This window comes from Gigantopelta aegis, chromosome 3 (genome assembly GCF_016097555.1).
Source record: "Gigantopelta aegis isolate Gae_Host chromosome 3, Gae_host_genome, whole genome shotgun sequence".
NCBI classification, from domain to species: Eukaryota; Metazoa; Mollusca; class Gastropoda; order Neomphalida; family Peltospiridae; genus Gigantopelta; species Gigantopelta aegis.
Genome location: NC_054701.1, coordinates 79,461,934 through 79,484,874, shown reverse-complemented (window position 1 = coordinate 79,484,874; position 22,941 = coordinate 79,461,934). Strand labels below are relative to the sequence as shown.

Here is a 22,941-nt window from a genome sequence, read left to right as displayed (position 1 = left end):
TGGGGTTTTTTTTCTCGTTACAACCAGTGCACCACAAATTGTCAAAGGCCATGGTATGTGCTTTCCTGTCTGTGCGAAAGTGCATATAAAAGATCCCTTACTGCTAATGGAAAAATTAGCGGGTTTCCTCTGATGACTACGAGTCATAATTACCTAGTGTTTGACATTCAAGTCGATGATTAATTAATCAATGTGCTCTAGTGGTGTCGTTAAACAAAACAAACAAACAAACATTAACCCATTGTTTATTCAGTGGTTGTTACTAGTACTTCAGGTGCAGATCCACAATTTTTGAGAGAATGCAACCCCAAAAAGGGCAATTGTTGTAAATTCTTCTGTAAAATTCTTCTTTAAAAATTAATTACAGCCTACACTATGGTTTACAGCGCTTGGGTGGGTTGCGAACCCACGTAATACCCCTCTGGACCCACACCTGTACTTGGTAATGAAATTTTGGCTTTTGTTTTGACGAAACCACTAGAACATATTGATCTATTCTTCTTCTTCTTGTCGTTCCATCTTATAATGATCTCACAGGGAGATGTTTGCTGCCAGGATGAATCTCACAGTGACACGGAGGGATTCCTGGTCTCCATAAAGTCTTTCTTCTGTGTTTTTCGGTGTTGGCCAGTGAGCATCTCTGAGTTGGCTGTGTTGTTGGCAGTATTGTAGGATATGTTCAACGGTTTCTGCGGTTTGTTCACAGGGACAGATTGGAGAGGGGACACGCTTAATCCTAGCAAGGTGGGACCGCAGTCTACAGTGTCCTGTGCGCAGCCTGAAGATTGTAACTTGTTCCCCTCGACTAAGGTTGTTAATCATAAGTGGATAATTTTTTCATATCTTCTTCTTTTCGTTCGCTTGTTGACTACACGTCGAAGCCAGCAGTGACTATGCACGATACTGTTCTCAGTAGATTACTTCTTGTGCCGTACAGCTTCTTCTTGAGAGTTGTTGTAGTTGTCCAGGTAGTCTCCCGATTTATTTTTTAAAACAGAGATGCTCAGAAATTCGTTTTCAGGGCAATTTAGTGTTGTATATTGTGGATGACGAATCAAAGTTAAGAAATCAGTAAAAAGGGCACTTCAAAAAAGCGGGATTGGAGTCTATAGAAATTTAAAATGAATGTTTAACGACACCACAGTACAAAACTACATCGAATGCACGAACAAACAAACGAACGTCTTTAGTGCACTGCGCGCGACTGCACCATGCGGTACAGCCAAGCTAACAAGTGTGTGCGTTAAGCAAGCTGGTAATAATCTGTACACATGTAATACTTTGTTGATGACTGACGGCGTGGGTGTGGCTTCACACAAACGGAATCCTGTAGGAGTAATTGAACTCCACAAACATGTGAATCACAGAGTGCGAATCTCGTCCTACGTAAACACATCTGAAACAGACAGTGTTGAACATAATAAACACGATTTCTTAAAGGGACATTCCTGAGTTTCCTGCAGTTTTAAAGATGTTATAGACTAATGAAATATTTCTACGATTAAACTTACATATTAAATATATTTTCTTGTTTAGAATAACAGTGTCTGTATAATCAACGTGTTTCTGATCGTTCTAATCTATGTCCTAGGTTAAATTTCATTTTATTTCCTAAAATATGTTTTTACGTACGTACGAAATTATTTGAAGACAAAATCCAGTTTCGACTACTTACAAATATTAAGACGACCAGAAATACGTTGAATATACAGACACTGTTATTCCAAACAAAAAAATATATTTAATATGTAAGTCTAATCGTAGAAATATTTTATTAGTCGGAAACATCTTACAATGCCGCAAACTCAGGAATGTCCCTTAAATTCCTATATAAAGTTTACATTTTTGAAAATTAAAATACAATAAGAATTAATTTTCAATTGTGAGATGTGATTGTATTCTTTATGGAAATGATGTCTATGGGTTTCAGAGATATCAAGAAGAAAAAAAAAGCGATAACCTACGAGTTTATTAAAACTGAAGTTGTATTTTTCATTTGTAAATGATGTTAGAGCTTGCCACAACTGATCATTGAGGGAGGGGATAGAGATAATATCTTTCTACATCTACAACCCATAAGATATAGTTTTATTTTAAAACAAAGAAAAAAGTTTGTTTTGTTTAACGACACCACTAGAACACATTGAATTATTAATCATCGGCTATTGGATGTCAAACATATGGTCATTTTGACAGTCATAGAGAGGAAACCCACTACATTTATCCACTAGTAGCAAGGGATCTTTTATATGCACCATCCCACAGACAGGATAGCATACAACACGACGTTTGATATACAAGTCGTGGTGCACTGGCTGGAAAGAGAAATGACCCAACGGGTCCACAGGTCTGGGGCCTATTTCTCTAAACATCGTAAGTTTACGTCTGTTACTACCAGTTACCGGTCGTGCGTTTACGCGTGTTTGGCGTCTATTTCACGTAGAAAATTGCATCATTACTGAAGATGGTGCATTTTAAAGACAAAAGAAAATGATATATATGTGTATTTCTAACTATATTTGTTGTACTATAATAGTAATAAGATTTGTGGTTTAGTCGTAGATTTACGTTTACGTGCAGAACTAGGCTTACGATGTTTTGTGAGATTGGGCCCTGGGCCTCGTTCCTCAAAGCGATCTTAGTCCTAAGATCACCTTAAGTGCGTAGCTACCTTATGCACTAAGGTGATCTTAGTGCTAAGATCGCTTCGTGGAACGGGGTCCTGGAATGGAGTGTATGAGATTGAGTAGGGTACGAGAATGTTTTAACTTTGGGATCTTCAAATGCGATTTCCTAGCATCTGGAAAAGAATGCCCCTCCTGCTTCCGACGTCTATGATTCTGATGCTCGGAAATATAGTTTAATATCACTATGAAATTATTCGTGCTTTTTTAGTTTTACGTGTAAAACAAACAATATCTGTCTAAAAGTCATTGAGTCAACTTGACATTGCCTCAGTATGCTAACAGTAACATGCTAGTGGAGAAAGCTAAAACTCGAAACCAAATTAAAAATTTCAAAACATTCAATTAAAAAAATAAAAGAAAGAAAAAATAAAAGGTTACTGCTGCAGTATAAATGCAAACAACGATTACTGCAAACCGTTCCCATGTATATATTTCACATTTTATATCTCTGTAATATTTTACAAACCCAAATACAGTAAATAAAATATTTACATATCAACACTCGGAAGTGGCTTAAGATATTTTTTCCGGAATGGCTGTTTCTGTGGATGCAACACGCGCATGCATAATATAATAAAGTCTGTGGATGGCATATTCAATTCACTGGTGTATTCAATAAGTTGGCAGTGAGTGCATTATTCGGTTCAAGACGACACTATTTTCTTTGAAGGGATCCGGCCGTCTTGTGTGTTTGCAGTGGGTTTCTTGATCAATATTTACCTCCAATACTGTGTGTAAGCCAAAGCCTGCATACATATACAAATCTCCATTCAACCTTCTAAAGTGAGAGGCAATGCATCACCAGTTTTGATTAGGCTTTCAGGAGATATTTGCTTCGACAAGACTGAGATAGTACTTTTCAATTGTCAGTCTTCAGAGATTGCTGAACAAGCAAATTATAAGTACAGGTACACAAGGTATTAGTATAATAAAATAGATCAGAATAGAATAGATAAGAACTATTAAAACCGGTACTATATATTATATGGCCTGAATAGGCGTTCACTGTAAATGGCAACCAGATATAGGTGTAGGTGGCTTTGTGGCTCGTTTACACAGAGTAAGTTTGCAATGTTTGTCTTCACGTAGTTGTAACATTTTCCACAAAGTACTAGTGTGACATTTTCCCTTAAATGGGACACACGCACCGACTAACTTCAACATTCCCTATAGCTCATCCCCTGCCTCCTTTAACAATGCTGAATATTATGATTTTGTTTTTGTTCTATTTCCACTCTAGGAAATTCGAACGAACGGCGGTCGAAACCACTCCTGGGAGGCCCGTCTGCCACAATCGTGTGTGTGTGAAAGTGTAAAGCGACAGTGAGATTTGTCTCGTGCGAGGTCACCTGCGCGTGCTATTCAAGGGAGATAAATATGCAGCCCGGCAATGAGGCAGATCAGTTTGAGGACGACGAAGACATGCCTGAGACAGAACGGGAGCTCGCTGCCGACGCGCAGTGGAAGCTAATTCAGAAGAACACCTTCTCCAGGTGGGCGAACGAACACCTGAAGACTGTTAACAAGCAGCTGGCGGATTTAGAAACCGATCTTAGCGATGGATTGCGACTTCTTGCCCTCGTTGAGGTGCTGTCCGGCAAAAAATTCAAGCACATCAACAAACGTCCCAACTTCCGAACGCAGAAGTTGGAGAATGTTACCATGGTACTTAAGTTTTTGGAGGAGGACGAAGGGATACGAATTGTCAACATAGGTGAGTGTGCGATACAGGTTATTATTACACCTTTCATTTTTGATATTTTATTATTGATCATTTATTAAACAGTGGCTGTCCATCCGTTCTATTCCCACATTTCTAACATTGTCAACATTGCCCAGATTGCTTCATGGTAATAATGTGTCACTCAAATGTAATACTCTTGTAATACATTGTACTAGATATTCTTCCTATTTCTCTTATGTTCCCCCATTTGCTTTTTAAGGCCATCTTGATGTGGATTTAGGATTTACCTGTACTGAAATATATTCTATAAGCCAATAAGGACAGTGCAGTAGAGTTATGGAATAAGATTAAGCTGGCAGGGCACATTCAGGTGATATTCAGTGAAGCGTGACTGGGACACTCCTTTTTGTGAGCAGAGAAGGTTACACCTACTTGGGCGATTATTAAAATGATTAGGTCACACATTGTAAGTGAACAATACACATTTTTGTCTCCTGACTATTTTCTGTATGTCTGTGAAGAATACTGTCAACACCTACCTTATGTCAACGCGACTGATTTTTTTTTTTAGTGAGGCATCTTTTAGGCTTACTGTCAGAGATAACAAATAGTTCATGTGATTTTAAAATAAAAATATTTTAATTATCACTTTTGTTGCAATGTAGATCAAAATTTAATCAATAAGGCTAGGTATGAGCTGAACATGTATGGATAATCCTGCACCCACTATTTAATTTTTTTGATATGGACCATTTAATATGTACAAATTGGACTGGCTAGATAACGAGCTAAACAAGGTATAAGTCAATAAACTAATTAAAATTTAGACTTAAAATAATTTTTATAATTTTGTACTTTATATGGTGCATATATATATACATAGTTACACCCCCCCCCCCCCCCCAAAAAAAAAGAAGAAGAAAAAGCAGCAGCTACTGATAGTTTATGGTTGTTAAAATATGGTAAAATTACCAGAATTGTGGGTTTAAATTAACATTTTTGTTTAGAGGGATTAAATTGGCTTAGAAAGCAAAATTTACCTGGTGATGCTACGCAATACATTACGACTAGATTACTTGCAGGGCCCTGTTCCACGAAGCGATCTTAACACTATGATCACCATAGTGCATAAGGTAGCAATGCACTTAAGATGATCTTAGGCCTAAGATCACTTTGTGGAATGGGGCCCTGGTTACCAGGGCTCGAAATTAACGACAGCACCGACAGCAATTGCCATAGTTGCAGTATGAATTGTGAGCAGTCAGGGGCTTCACCAATGGCAGTTTTTTGTAAACACATAAAAATTATTGCCGTCTGTTGAAGGGACTATTTTTGGCTTTTATATTTGTTGCAAATGTTGCCAATTTAATATTGCTGTACGCAGGCTCAAGATTGCCATTTGTAAGCATTTTCCTGATGGTAAAAACATTTTTAAAATGTTGTATCCAGATAACGATTTCTTACGTTCGAGCACTGGGTTACTCAAATATAATTTGTGTTTACACATCGAACAATCAGTTACCTAGAGGTGAAAAATACTCAATCTGACCAGGACTCGACCTTAGTGCTAGCCTGGGGTGTTTTGGCTACCAATTCCTCACCTGGGCTACCAGATGTCTAAATACGGTAGTCCTCCTGGATACTACATTTTTTGGCACATCCAGTTACTACGCAATCAACAAGATGCTTAAACACTTAAAACAACATGTTTTAATAAAAAGAAAAATTTTGCTTTTTTTTTGTCTTTTTAATTTTTTTATAAAAAGTATGGGAATACCAATTTGTACTGATGGCTACCAGATATTCCATAACCTGGTAGCCTTTTGGGCTATCACTAAACATGTTAGTCACGGCTTGACTGACTTCCAGTTACCTAAGATTATTAAATATCTCCCCCCCCCCCCCCCCCATCATATAAAGGATTTCGGCAACACCACAACCAATTATGGTCATGGTCTAATTAAAACTAAAATATACCTACAGTAGGGATGGCTTCATATCCCATCTAAACAATTATTATGTCAAACAATAAAACATTATAGTCTGGGCTGCTTAATTAAAATGACAATTTTGTACCCTGCCTTATGTGTAAATTGCCATTTCAATGACTTGTGCTATTTAACAATGTGAAATGGATGATGAGGAATATGACAAATGAAAAATATTTTACTTTAAACATTTAACTATATATATATACATACAACTATGTAGTTCATATATTATTTTCTATATGAATGTTTATGTTAGATATAAATATTCCTAGTTGACACTTACGATGCACATACTTATTTTAATCTTATTTTTTAGTAGAATACTGTTACATGTATGTTAAGCACTTTACGAAACTCTATAATTAATGTGTGATGGTTATTTCTAAAATGAGGGTCAGCGCAGGATGACAAGAACGTTTTGGCAAATCAGGACTCAAACTAAATGAAAGCTCAATAGTAATAGTAACTGCCATACCTGTTGTATAAAGGTCAGAGGTATACCGATGTCAGTTTTTTGCTACTGCATGAATAAAAATTGTTGTTATTATTGTCATCTTTTTTATGGGCATTTAGACAAAGGTGTGATGTTTACATTTCAAAGGAACAATTAATGATGTTAGTCCATTACACCATTAAAGACATACAGATCACATAATAGTTTATCTCAGTGAGAAGTTTGACCAAGACTGAAACTGAATATAAACATAAAAATAGATTTAAAATGAAATGGGGGGGGGGGGGGGAGGGTGTGTATGAAAATGCCGCTTCTTTTTTTAATGTTAACTAGTACACTTTCAAGCATGGCTATAAAATGTCACAGAAGATCATATATATACAATAATTCTTCACTATAAAGTCTGTTGTACACACAGGTACAATGTAACATTGTGAGACTATTATGACTCAGAAATGTATCTTTAATAACATAATACACTGTGTACAGTAGATCTAACAGGTACATATATGTAGGTCATGTTTAAAGTTATCTATATATACACATGCAGAACTTGTCTTCTTTTTTATCTAGTGATTGAGGAATGATGTGTCACCGCTGCCTATGCATGGTATGATAAGCATAATAATAATCACGGTTATTTGATGTAATCATGGTACAAACATTTTTGAAATCTGTTTAGATGTCCTTTCTTGGTTTTATATTTGAATATTTTAATATTAAAACTTTACATGTATACTTATATAATGGTACTCTGGTTGGTGAAAAACACGAGTCACCGAAAGGGTTCACAGTTTATTCATAGAAGGAACACTGACTGAATGTACGCATACACGATGCAAAGATAGCAATAAAACAAAAAAGACCCTGTAAAGACAATTATAGACAACAATAAATATCACAGGCATAAATAGTTAAAATACACACATAAAACACTCAATCAACATTCAGTCATATACATAGTTCATAATTCAAATATGATTGAATTATACCAAGGCATATAAATAACATGTACAACAAGATCTGCCTTTATTAAACATTTGCATCATGATACAGGCACTTCATTACCAGTGTAACTTCCCTTAATGTACTTGTTGTCAAAATAACTAAAATACTTCTAAATAAATAAATATAAATAAAATGTGTAAAACTTAATGGAAAAAGTATTTGTTATATTTATATTTTATAATTAACCGATCTGTCAAATATGGAAATACTTATCTATTACACCAGTATATTAATACTTATTATTAATATAATCCAATATCTTGATATATCAATTTCCATTGATGGAATACACCACAAACAATACAATAATCTTTTATACACATTGATTCAATTGCACTGGCCATGTACTCATGAAACGTACATGCAGCATACAGAGCAAGTGCGATGTATGACAAATGCCACACACAATACAAATAAATACATTACGTACATTACACTACACTCCTTTGCTATGGGCAAAATGGTCGGTGACTGGAATGCTTAGATGTTATATATAGTTTTAGTTCCAGCCTAGAAACAAATAAAATAACATAAGTTATCATATAAATACAATTATTCCAATATGGCTGCCATGGTAACCTTAAGACTTAACTATACATTGTTATACATAATTAACTAAGAAAATTACTTGTAAATAAATATTACATTAAAATATGAGTTTTGTTATATATATATAGAAACATTATATAACTTTAGTTAGTTTTATATTAATTACTAAGCTTACTATTCAATATCTTTACCATTCTTTTATTATAAAATATGTTTACTAGCTTTTAATCAAAACTCTTTACTGTATTTAAAAATACGTACTAATTATATATACTATTTTATATTATAATCATATTAAAACATGCTTGTTAGTCATACCGTATGTGTACAGTGCAAGTAATGGGGACAGTTGAAGGAAATAACAAGTCACAGATCGGAGCAGTATCAAAACATCTTCTACAAAAGTACAGTAGGTTGTGTCATGTGATCATAGAACAGTGACCACTACACAATAAACTATACCAATTGGTCTGAACACCCACACGGACAATTCGCCCCAATCGTTTGCGGGGAAACATCACTTGGACGGTACCCGTATAGTATATTCTATACAGGGAAAACCTAGTAAACGAATAAAACATTAATTAAAGGTAAAATAAACAATCATGTACAGAATAAAACACATTAGTGAAAGGTGTAAGTTAGAATATTTACACAGACCTCACACATTTCACTCACTGTTACACATACATACATCAATGTCTGCAATTGCCCTTGGCAATCAGCAAAGCTGTGGAGTTTTTAATGCTCAGGAGCCTAATTAACTAAACTCTGGCATCTTTGCGATCTCACAGTGCAATGCTAAAAGACTTGCAAAGAGGATGCTTTGTTGTCTAGCAGAGCCTAAGAGAACTGCAAATTAGACCCCTGACATGACACTTTTTTACTGTGGACTGTATGATTTTTTTTTTTATGGCATGTTTTTTTTGCTATATACATTTTCTCAGTTGCAGGGATTGATATATTGAGTGTAAAATTATGGACATCCACAGTGATAGAAATATGCAGAACTTTTACTAGTCAACTGGACAAATACATCTAGAAATCTACTTAATAAATGGTTTTCAAGTATTAGGATTGCTAAAAATGAAACTGCACTGAAAAGTTTTACTTGTCCACTGGACAACCACTGAGGCACATTTTGCTTGTCCGAATAGACAAGTGCTTATTTTGAACACTGATCCATATAATGCGTGTTTTCTCTGAAATTAGTAATCTATGGTAGATAGAGGATGGTCTTGAAATGTTCATATACATAAATAAGGCCATCACAGCACCATCTGAGAGTCAGCTCATCACTCAAAAGCATCATGTGATAGCTCACTACTATCTGCTATTAATTATTACATAACATTATGGCTCAACAAGTACAAACAGCTTCATAACTTGGTCAATTACAGTGTGAGATTTCGAGAAGAGTCTGTGAGCCTGAAGCTAGCAAAAATCATATAGGACTCTCTAGCTTGGCTAGCATATGAGCCCGTATGGCTCGTAAAATTTATTTGATTCTTCGAAATGACATGGTCAACATATATCTCAAAATCCTGTGAAACCACAGTCCTGAACAGCGATCTTTTCGATGGTTTCATGCAAAACATTTAGTGTATCTTCTGTTCTACTGGAGACAAGTGGTAGGGCTCGCTGGGTTGGTGGTGAGCTCTCAAGATTTCTAACAGGGAATCCTTATGACACTTAAATGTTTAAAACCAAAATTGCACACTGAATTATAAATTTCCTATAATTTGTAAAGAAACAATTTTTGTTTAATAATACCAGATGCATGTGCAGGAAATTGTGCATGGGGTTACATACTGTGATGAACAATGTTTTTATGATTGTTGGTTCCTGTTCCCCCTGAAATTACGTTGAACCTTCTTTTTTTGAGCAGAAGATTTTGACCCCTTACAACCTGTACATGTAAATGAATAAACTGTATTTTTCTATTTAACTGTTGAGGTAATTAACATGTCTTATAAGTTATAGAAAATAATCTATACCATGTCCTTTAACTACCAATGCTGAGACACTGTGATTCAAATGCAAAAGAACCAAGCTTGACAACAAGCCTCGTAGAATTGAAAATTGGCATAGCCCATTTATGGGTTACGTAAAACCAAATACACGTAACTCATTTTGCTTTGGCATAACCCATCACGACCTTGTACACTGTGTGCTGAAGTTAATATGCAAATTAGAAATGGGTTATGCAAAACCAGACATGCAAGAATGAATTGATGCATAAATGAAAGCATCATTCTTGCAGTTTTCTGAGGACTGGGCTACCTTCCAAGGCAAATGCTATAATATATTACACAGCTCGGAACTGACGGGGCAATTGTCACTCATAACATACTAGTATTCTTCCTGATAATCAGATTAGCAAGCAGCTTTTGCTTTCCATAGTAAAAGCATTATACAATGATAGAATTAATATCAGCACCTGTATTCTAGAATGGCTTCTCAATTTTCTAGCTTTTGTTTCAACCTTTTTCTGGATGTTTTTGAAAATATTCATTGGGTTGACCTTTTCACAATTTGGGTACAGTTGCCCTTTTTGTATTAATTCCGTGTCATAAAATATTTCCTAGATCCGCGCCTATGGTTTACACTATATGTAGGGGTGGTATTTAGCCCAGTGGTAAAGTGCTTGTTTGGTGCGTGGTTGGGGTGCCCATTGGGCTATTTCTTGTCCCAGCCAGTGCACCATAACTGGTATACCAAAGGCTGTGGTATGTGCTATCCTGTCTGTGGGATGGTGCATATAAAAGATCCCTTGCTACTAATGAAAAAAAGGTAGCAGGTTTCCTCCTGTCTAAGACATATACATGTCAAAATTACCAAACATTTGACATCCAATACCCAATGATTAATAAACAATGTGCTCTAGTTGTGTTGTTAAACAAAACAAAACAAACTTTTTTTCCATTAATCCCCTGTCAAATGTTTTTTACTGGATTCCGCCCCTATGGTTTACACTACATGTATTTATTGTTTGATTTTTTTTTTTTGTATAGTGTGTTTACGATATAACATGCATCAAAGCCTATGAATGTACATGAATCCCATAGTGTTGAATGAACTATGGTAATGATATAGATCCGAACAGGTGTATCAGGTTGTTCTAGCAGCTGACCTAGATAACAGGCTTGTTATTGATCCTGTCAGGTGTGATGGAGTGGCTATACTTATTAAAACACCCTTGGCCATTTTTACTATTCACCAATTTTGACTCATTGGATGAGTGGACCTGTGGTTTATGTACTTGTGTACTTACGTTCCCATATATATATATATTTTTTTACACCCAAAGGCTGATGATTATTTTTGTGCTGGGGTGTCGTTAAATATTCATTCATTTTGCGTGAGGTGTAGTTAAATATTCATTCATTTTATTTATATTTTTTTCTGAATCCAACTAATAATCCATGACTGATATATTAAATGTCATGGTAAATGCTGTCCTGTCTGGTTGTATGAACAGCCCATTTGGTGGAGTCCGGTCTCTTCCCTAAATCAAGTGTTAGTTACCATATGTTTGATACCCACTGCTAATATCCACTGATTAAGTCATGTGCTGAGTGTGTGTGTGTTAACACACATTCCTTTCTTTTTCTAGCAGGAATATAAGATTTGGTTTGTGTACACAAATATTTAACTACTTAAATGTAGTTATACACCTAAAATATGAAAGATGTTCAGGGCCCACCCCTCCTATAGCTAGATTAGCCAGTTGGTAGCCTTTATGTCTTGTGGTTATATAATTTAGTATTTGGTTAATAAAACTGTGTTTAAATGAGCCATATTTAAATAATTTTCTGTGGGATTCGTCTCTAAGACTATATGCCATAATTACCAAATGTTTGACATCCAATAGCTGATGATTAATTAAGCAATGTGCTCTAGTGGTGTTGTTAAACAAAACAAACGTTAACTCTTTTATTTGTGTGTGTGTGTGTGTGTGTTTCTATGGCAGTGAACTGGATGGCATGATTACTGCAACTCCAAGGCCACTAGTTCTATTTATATAATTTCTGTTTGCATATTAATTTTGTGCTCGACTTAAGTTACTCAAGTTATAATTGAATCCTCATCTGCTATGTCTAATTAGCATCAGTCCTGGCATCATGCAGCAGCATCACCTGTCATAAGTCTGAGGTCTAAATTTACAAAGCTCTCTTGAACTCTTTTAAGAGAGGCGGAACGTAGCCCCATGGTAAACCACTCACCTGAAGCCCAGTCGGTCTAGGATCAATCCCCTTTGGTGGGCCCATTGGGATATTTTTCATTCCAGCTAGTTCATCACAATTGGTATTTGAGAGGCCATGTTATGTGCTGTCCTGTCTATAGAATGGTGCACATAAAATATCCCTTGCTACTAATGGAAAAAATGTAGCAGGTTTCATCTCTAAGACTGTGAAGACTGTCTAATGTTTGACATCTATTAGCCGATGATTAATAAATAAATGTGCTCTAGTGGTGTCGTTAAACAAAGCAAAAGTTTTTTTAATTAGCTGTGAGTTATAATTAAATCCTCATACTGGCCATGCTGTGTATAAGTAGCATCATGTAGCATCACCTGTCATAAATCAGGGGTCTAATTCACAATGCTCTCTTAAGCTCTTTTAAAAGCAACATCACATCATCGTTGCAAGTCTTTTTGAACTCCATTGCAAGGTCGTGAAGTTGTGGGAGTTTAGAGAGTTAGGCCGCAGGTCTATAAATTTGAAGGAGCTACAGGATTAGGCTGTCATTGATTGATGTATAGTGCCCACTGGACATAGTTCATTCATCGCTTATAGTAACTGGAAACACAATTTCCATCGCTTATAATAATAACTGGAAACCAGGTTTGCGGGTACTTGCAGGAAGCCTTTTGTTACATGACTTATAAAGCTTCTATACGTGCAGAGTTATAAATACAGAAATTACCGATTGATAAATATTCCAAGAAAACTAACTGCTACAAAAATGTTTCATTGCAGGTGCAAAATACATACATTTAGTTTGAAATAGACTAGACCATCTTGGCATACTTATACTTATATAATTATATTCTCCCTACACAAAATTAAGCAACTTAAAGGTGGGTTTTTTTTGTCATAAATAATCTTTCCAACTGTATATCTACTTACTTTGCAGTGTTAGTAATAATACAGATAGAGATGCCTGAGCCAAAACAACTCAAAATATAGGCATCATAAATTGAACAAGAATGGACAATTGCAGTTAAAACATATATTATTATGTGCATCATAAATTGCTAAATGTTTTAGGGTAGTACAGGGCTCAAAATTAACGATGGCACTGACAGCAATTACCGTAGTTGCAATAAGAATTGCTCTCAGCGGATGGCAGTTTTTTTGCTGATGGATATAATCATTACCGTTTGTTGAAGGGACTATTTTTGGTTTTTATATTTGTTGCCAAAGTTACTGGTTTGAAACTGCTGTAGATGGGCTCAAAAATGCTATCAGTGAGTATTTTGGCTGTGGCAAAAACATTTAAAAATTGCCGTAGGTAACAAATTCCTATGTTACGTCCTGGAAGTGTACATGAATAAGTATAGCTATATAAAAGGACATAATGTGGTGGTAAATAAAGCTTGTTTTGTTTAATAACCCCACCTAAGCATATTGATTAATCATTTCATTTTCATTTCAATTTATTGTCATGCTTATATGCAATTAAGGTTCAAGCACGATGTCCTGGACATACACCTCAGCTCTCTGGGCTCTGTCTGTCCAGGACAGTAAGTGAGTTGTTAGTTGTTAGTGAGAGAAGATGGTGTAGTCTTACATCTACCCATTGAGTTGTTAAAACTCGCTCTGGGTAGGAGCCAATACCGGGCTGCGAACCTTGTACCTACCAGCCTTATGTCTTAACCACGACACGACCGAGGCTGGTATTGATTAATCAATCATCATCTATTGGGTGTCAAATATTGTGTAATTCCGACACCAAGTCTTCAGAGGAACCGGCCTCGGTGGCGTCGTGGTTAGGCCATCAGTCTACAGGTTGGTAGGTAATGGGTTCGGATCCCAGTCAAGGCATGGGATTTTTAATCCAGATACCAACTCCAAACCCTGAGTGAGTGCTCCGCAAGGCTCAATGGGTAGGTGTAAACCACTTGCACCGACCAGTGCTCCATAACTGGTTCAACAAAGGCCATGGTTTGTGCTATCCTGCCTGTGGGAAGCGCAAATAAAAGATCTCTTGCTGCTAATCGGAAAGAGTAGCCCATGTAGTGGCGACAGCGGGTTTCCTCTCAAAATCTGTGTGGTCCTTAACCATATGTCTGACGCCATATAACTGTAAATAAAATGTGTTGAGTGCATCGTTAAATAAAACATTTCTTTCTTCTTCAGAGGAAACCTGCTACATTTTTTGCCTACTAATTGTTTGCCACCCCAATGTGTTTTCAACACCTATGAATTATTATGGCACAGGTTAAAACAAAATGTCTTCTTTAAAATGGGTAGTCTTCAAAGCCATACCCATGAGGGTGAGATGTGTATGCAAACTCCACATGGACCTGCAAGATCCACTTTTAAAAAAAACCTACAATTTACAACAGTGATAGTCTTTCTTTTTTTTAACACTGTCAACACTAACAAAGATTTGTTTTTTTTGGGTTTTTGGGTCATGTACCCCTCCTGCACAAGCTCAATTTTTTTTTTTAATTCTCTTATGAGTCTGGGGCCTAATTCACTAAACTCTGGCAGCTTTGCAATCTTGCAGTGCAATGCTAAAATACTTGCAAAGAGAATGCTTTGTTGTCAAGCAGAGCCTAAGAGACCTGTGTGAATTAGGCCTCTGGTCATGTCATACTATATGTATGCATTTTTCATCCACCACCTGCAGAAGTTAACTTAATAACCTAGAAAATGTGCTGTGGAAGAACATTCCTATGAGTACTGCACAAGAAAGAGATAACTCGAGAAATGACCCCTATTTAATGGTGTACGCAGGATAACCTAATGCTCCACACGCGTATATATCAAACCTTTTTTTTACACAAACCTCCACATCTTCTTGGGATGGACACATTTTTAGAGTGTACTTGAGTTGAGCAAGTGCAGAAATGTCAGTTTGTTTTTCCTTGTCTTTTAATTATTTTTTTTTATAGCTGTATCATTCCCTGAGTAGTTTTTTTAATTGGTCATTATTATGTGAGAGAGAATGTAGTCCAGTGGTAAAATGCTGGCTGCTGTATGGTTGGTCTAGGATTGATCCCCATCGGTGGGCCCATTGGGCTATTTCTCATTCCAGCCAGTGCATCAAAGGCTGTGGTATATGCTATCCTGTCTATGGGTGGTGGAACTAAATGATACCTCGCAACAAATGGAAAAATGAGGTCATCGACTATATATCAAAATCACCAAATGTTTGACATCAAATAGCCGATGATTAATAAATCAATGTGCTCTAGTGGTGTCATTAAACAATACAAACTTTAACTTTATTATGTGCAAGAAAAAAGCTTAAGTTATAAGAATTATTAATTGGATGATTTAATTTTTTAGCCATTTCTTGGACAGTATTTAAAAAATCAACACATTTAAATGTACCAAATGTATTAGTTACCACAAAATTAGCAGTCTTAAAAATGCATTTAAACTTGCCAAATATATTTGTTATCACTAAATAAAACATTAATGTTTCACTTTTTGAAAAAGTCCAATTGATGGACTATCTCAATAAAAGATGTGTTATTACCATAAAGAAATTTGAGTTTAATTTTTTCCCAATGGTTACTTAAACAAACTGCCCTCGGCCTATCTACATATCTTATTTATATCATGAGTAAATCCACTGGAAAGTGTAATAAGCTGAAAAAATTTCATTTATCGCTGGAGGCTAGCAATCTGTCAAAAATGTACTTTTTTGAGTAAAATACGTATGACAGATTACTGTTCTGTTTAGCCCAAGTGATGTCATCTCCACCAATAATCATTCAACCATGGAAACCAGTGATCTGGAACACATACAATCTTCTCCATATAAAAACTATTTTAAAATTTATTTTCTTCTAGAGATTGAGACATCCATCCATCCATTCTCTGTCCCAACCCCTGTAATTAAAAAAATGTCCACGGCAAAAAAACAGCAGTGGAAAAAAAATTGTATTATAGTCCACAGCAAAAAATGTGCCATGGAGAATGAAAAACTCCACATGGAGAATGAAAAACTCCAGGGCAACCTAAACGGCATTGCCAGTTGCCATGGTTAATTGAAGGGGTTTCTGTCCTTCAACTTGATTGGCTATTGCATTATTCAATTTATTGAAGATGGAGAGTTTGAACTGGTTGGCTGCTTTGAGAACTGCTATCTGAATGAAGCCTGTACATTAAGATATGTTATCTTCCAGTCTGTGACAAGGCAGGCTGTGTGTTGAGGTGTGGGCAGACTGTGCAATGTGCTAACTGATGGGGTCTGATTACCCAGCACAGTGCCTCCATTGAACAGTGGTCTGGATAGTGTAATGTCTCCCCTCCTGGGTGCTTATACAGATAACATGTCTAGGTGGTGGCTCACAGAGTTGTTTATAGTTTAAATATTTGTTTAAATAAGTACTGTCACCCATAGCCTTGGGTTGTAAATCTTACATTCAGCCTTTGAAATTTGCTGAAATATGCTGTGACAGTTATCAATCAAAGCTGCTGTAAAATTGATCTATAAGAGAATTTATGGGTATTTATTTTATTATTATTTGTACCAAATGGCCATCACTAGATGATCTGAATTCTGAAGGTTGTACATTACAAAATGTATTTAACATCTGCATAATATCAAAAAATATTAATGTCCTGTGTAATACAGAAATGTTTTACACCTGCAATACAAAAAAAAAATTAATGCTCTACTTTTAAAAATATATTTAACCCATGGATTCTAAAATATATTTATCCCCTGCATTACAAAAGTGATACTAATTTCTTGCTTTACAACATATATGTTAAGATCTGCATTATATATATATTTTTAATCACCTGCATTACAAAATATTTTGAGTTCCGTGTTTATTATTATTTTTTATATCTAGAGCATATCTGAGTTATAAATCATCAATCACCTTTTGAGAAAACTGATTTATTCAACTTACATATTAACAAGTTTTTAAAAAATACATTAAGTTTTGCCACTCCTCAACATACATGTACATATACATAAATACAATGGGCCGAGTTTATGAAACCTGTTTTTCTTAAAAACAGGCACTGTAAATGTATGTAGTTACACACCTGTAACTTTTAAATGGTCTTTGTAAATTTGGCCCAATATATCTATATACAATAAGTACAGTAGGAAGTGGTGTTCACATAATATTAATAACAACCGTAAAATATGTAACATAAATAGTGCTGTAAACTGGATTAATATTACGACATATTTTTTGCAAATAAACTCTTTAAATAGCACATTCGCAACGTGTAGATTTTATGAATGACTGACCTAGATGGCACACTCTAACCTGAAAAATAATGTGTGCATATAACTATTGCGATTTGAGGTTGGGTGCAAACATTGCAAAATGTTACAATGATCTAGAGCTAAATTAAAATTAAAAAATCTTAAATTATTTGCTTGAATGAAATATTTTTCAAGGTTATTAAGCTGCTTAGTATTTTCCATATTTGTGAGATGAACAAGCTTAAAAACTGATATGCACATTGAACTGCATGGATGCACACACAGAATAGAAGAACCTGACATGTAGGCTTCTCTACATGGGCGCCGAATTACTCATACAGAAGACTGTACATCAGTATCTTATTAATACAAATTTTATTAAACTTTTTATGTGCTGTTCACCGGATGTTTTTGATGGGCTAACTCATTTTACACAATAGCCAGTATCTAGTATCTAGCTAGCTGGCCACAGTAGTGATAAAAAAATCCCTAGACATGGTTAAAAAAAAAGAAGGTACATATATTTTGAAAGTTAACACTAGCTAACATTGTTGTCTCAGGTGCACAAAACCTTAATGGGAGTGGACACCCCGACAGCTTCCATAGAATATATATAATTTTAAAATTGTAATAATAAATATAAAACAAAATCTGTATGTTTCATATTTCCCATGAAGTGTAAAAAAAAAACCTGCTTCAATTAAGAAAATGTCTACAACAAAAATAATGCCATGGGAAAAAAAACAGTAGTCTACAGCACATAGAGAATTAAAACCTCCACAGCCAGGTGTGGACCATGCGCCCCCCCCCCCCCCCCCACCACCACCACCACCCCTATTTTTGGTCAAACAACATTTATTACAGAATATTTTAAAAATGCAAACTTATCCCGTCCATCTGTCAAGGACCTTTAAATTCTATTTTGAAAAACAACGGGTTTTAGGTACCCTTCTATTAAAACATCCTGGATCCGTGCTTGACGGCAGTCTCCATGATTTTCCCAACTGCTGTGGCAATTGCAGGAGTTGAAAACACCCAGTAATTTATCATTTGTGTTCAGATCTTAAAATCATCAAGTAAATCTGAAAATGAAGGTGCTCACGCTTGTCATTCTATTATTTTCGTGCTTATATCCAATTAAGGTTCAAGCACATTGTCCTGGGCACACATACCTCAGCTGTCTGTCCAGGACAGTGGGTTAGTTGTTAGTTAGTTACTGGTTAGTGAGAGAAAAGAGGGTGTAGTGGCCTTACACCTACCCATTGAGCCCTTAAGAACTCGCTCTAGGTTGGAGCTTGTACCAGGCTACGAGCCCTGTACCTACCAGTCTGTAGTCCAATGGCGTAACCACTTCGCCTCCGAGGCTGGTGTCATTCTATTTACTGGATGGCAGCACGATAATTGTAATCATTGCCTTGGTCCCACATGTAATTGCCATATCCTATCTCTCGATCCATCAAATGGCTGTATTTTAACAGGTTTTAGGTAACAACCTCATGTTCATTATGGGCAATTCTAAATGATTTATGAACAGCCTTCAATTAAGTTGTTTTGTTGGCAAGCCTTTGACTATGAATGAATACTGTACTTCATTATATAAAGGCTGGCACTGTCAGCTGTCTGTCAAGTTGTCAAGGCTAATTTCTTCATGCACCTTTTAAGGATAGATTTAACCTTACTGGTAGAATGGTCATTTGAAATACAGTAATTGGCCACTGGCTTCAGTGGTGTAGTGAAGGACGGGATGTAGCCCAGTGGTAAAGCATTCGCATGATGCTCGGTCGGTCTAGGATCGATCCCCGTCAGTGGACCTATTGGGCTATTTCTCGTTCCAGCCAGTGCTCCACAACTGGTGTAACAAAGGCCATGGTATGTACTATCCTGTCTGGGATGGTACATATAAAAGATCCCTTGCTGCTAATCGAAAAGAGTAGCCCGTGAAGTGGGGACAGCGGGTTTCCTCTCTCAATATCTGTGTGGTCCTTAACCATATGTCTGATGCCATATAACCGTAAATAAAATGTGTTGAGTGCATCGTTAAATAAAACATTTCCATCCTTCAGTGGTGTAGTGGTTAAGCCATCATTGGACTTGAGGCTGGTGGGTACTGGGTTCGTATCCGGGTACTGGCTCCCAGTGTCAGCTGTCTGTCATGTTGTCAAGGCTTAATTTCTTCATGCACCTTTAAGGATAGGTTCAAGCTTAGTTGTAGAATGGCCACCTGAAATGAGTAATTAGTCACTGGCTTCAGTGGTGTAGTGGTTAAGTCATCAGACATGAGGCTTCTAGGTACTGGGTTCGTATCCCGGTACTGGCTCCCACCCAGAGCAAGTTTTAATGACCCAGTGGGTAGGTGTAAGGTCACTACCTTGTCCTCTCTCACTAACAACTAACCACTATTTGCCCAGATAGCTGACGGATATGCCAAGGGCAGTGTGCTTGAATAGAAGCATGAAAATAAGTTGAGGGGCAGGGGGAATAATTAGTCAGAGGAATGATCCATTTTTGTGATTCTGTTGGATTCTTCCCAATTCATCAAGTGGCCCAAAACTGGTATATCACAAGCAAATATTTGTGCTGTACTGTATATGTACATGACTGGAGCACATTGAATTGTTAATCATCATCTATTGAATATGAAGCATTGTGACATATATAGCATCAATCCTTGTTAATGCTCAGTGAACCCATATTCCTATCAGTACATAATCATTAATGACTTGTATACATGAGCTATACGGTATGTGCTGTCCTGTCATTTCAAAAATTATATTTGAAAGAGTAATTGCTGTAATCATCCCGTTCCAGGGCTTATATTATAATAAGTGGGGTAGGAGTACAAAAAAAAGAATATGGGTTTAGGATGGGGTAAAAGGGCACTTTTTCTTCTAGGGTTATATTGGCACCCTATCCCCATCTGGTACATCAAAGGCCATGGTATATGCTATCCTGTTTATGGGATGATGCATATAAAAGATCCCATGCTGCTAATTGAAAAGAGTAGCCCATGAAGTGTCAACAGTGGGTTTCCTCTCTCAATATACATGTGGTCCTTAACCATATGTTTGATGCCATATACTGGTAACTGTAAATAAAAAAATGTTGAGTGTGTCGTTAAGTAAACCTTCTTCCTTCTCTGTCCCCTCCCCTCACCCGTTAAGTACAATCCTGCTTTCCATATTTGGCATCCTGCAGAACCATCCATCACCCATCAGTTCTGGTGCCTATATATCCCCACGTGAGAATTTACCTGGAATATCTCTCAACAAGATGAAGCTTGCAGGTGTTGTTAAATAACACTTTCTTACCTTCCCATATTTCTGATAACACACACTTGCATGGTCCTGAAAGCTGAAAACATTATTTCAGATACCACAGGAGAGTTAAATACGCTGAACACCAAAAGAAACGCAAATATAATTTTCAGTCGTAACATATGTAAGTTTTTAAAGAATGTATTAACACGTATTGAGATTCAGGAGAATTATGGGTTGATATACTGTGTATCATTTCACAGAATAGAAAGAAAGAAAGAAATGTTTTATTTAATGATGCACTCAACACATTTTATATACAGTTATATGGAATCAGACATATGGTGAAGGACCACACAGATATTGCGAGAGGAAAATCGCTGTCGCCACTTCATGGGTTACTCTTTTCAATTAGCAACAAGGGATCGTTTATATGCGCCATCCCACAGACAGGGTAGTATATACCACGGCCCTTGGTACACCAGTTGTGGTGCACTGGCTGGAACGAAAAATAGCCCAATGGGCCCACTGACAGGGATTGATCCAAGACTGACCGCGCAGTGAGCGACAGCTTTACCACTGGGCTACGTCCTGCCCCTTCACAGAATTGAGTGTTTGTAATTATTCTAATTACAAGCTAAACATAATCCTGAATTGTATTTCTTTTCGTGTTTAGTATACACATGTAATTACTTTTATATACAACCAGTGCACCACAAGTGGTCAAAGGCACCATGATTGGTATATCAAAGGCTGTGGTATGTGCTGTCCTGTCTGGGAAAGGATATATAATAGATCCCTTGCTGCTAATGGAAAAATGTAGCGGGTTTCCTCTGATGACTGTCAAAATTACCAAATATTTGACATCTAATAGGTGATGATTAATAAATCAATGTGCTCTAGTGGTATTGTTAAACAAAAAAAAAGCCTTTAACTTATAATCAAGTTATCTTTCCTAATTACCAAAAAAACCATAACCTAGATTTGCATTTCTTTTGGTTTTCAGTATATATAATTACTTTATATATACACTATCATCTGAAATGCATATTCAGCTATATACTATTTTTGTGATTGCCTTTTCGGATGACAGATTTATTTTGGTAAGCTTCCAATGAAAGGCATGAACACCAACAAGTAGATATTTTAAGAACATCTGAAGAACTTAATGCACACTGAAATTACTTTTCACAGTTCTGTAAGTTTTGGCATCAACTCTTTGAGTGGATCCAGTGGTTGTCGGTGCCAATCAAGTTAACATTATCTCGGGTGCTACTGGAGATCCTTGTCCAGGCTAGTTGTATAGTTGTTAATATATCATATGGAGCCCTTCTGCAAATACACTTGACGTAGGAAGTGTGGGGGGAAAGGGGGGATGTGCCCCCCCTTTTCAGATACTTTGCTTTATATTTGTTTTATAATAGTGTAAAAGTGTGTAAATATAAAAGTGTGTCCCCCCCCCCCCCCTTTTGGCACTTTCCTATGCCAGTGAAATATATAATTTAATATAATTTAATATAGTTTCTTTAATACCCCCTTCCATCCCTTTGTAATGTTATGTAACACTAAGACCACTGCCATTTTAAAATTATGTTTCACCTGCTTAGATTGCCAGCCCAAGATGGAATGAATGAATGAATGAATGAATAATTAAATGAATGTTTTAATGACGCCCCAACACAATTATTGGCTGTTGGTGTCAAAATAAAGGTAAGGATATATTAAACATTGCTTAGATATAGTATTGGTATAAACCTATAAAATTATATGTGGTATAGGGTATAGCAACATACCGTAGTAAGTGGAGTAAACGAAGGCATTTGTAATATGCATCTTTATGGACTAGCCTATATATCATCAAGTGCTAACATGATAGCCACAATCATTGCTCCATAAACAGGTG

General features: G+C 36.3%; 1 protein-coding gene across 3 annotated transcripts in view; it reads left to right on the top strand.

Moving 5' to 3' along the window:
- The first annotated feature begins 3,951 nt into the window (after positions 1-3,951).
- LOC121369132 (filamin-A-like) overlaps positions 3,952-22,941 on the top strand; it is a 144,839-nt gene continuing 125,849 nt past the window's right edge. For 2 of the 3 annotated variants that reach the window (XM_041493999.1, XM_041493998.1), the window contains exon 1: positions 3,952-4,401. In XM_041493999.1, coding sequence (XP_041349933.1) covers positions 4,065-4,401 — 337 coding nt within the window. In that variant the 5' untranslated portion in view covers positions 3,952-4,064. The remainder of the gene's footprint in view (positions 4,402-22,941) is intronic. The other variant, XM_041494001.1, reaches the window with a different exon arrangement.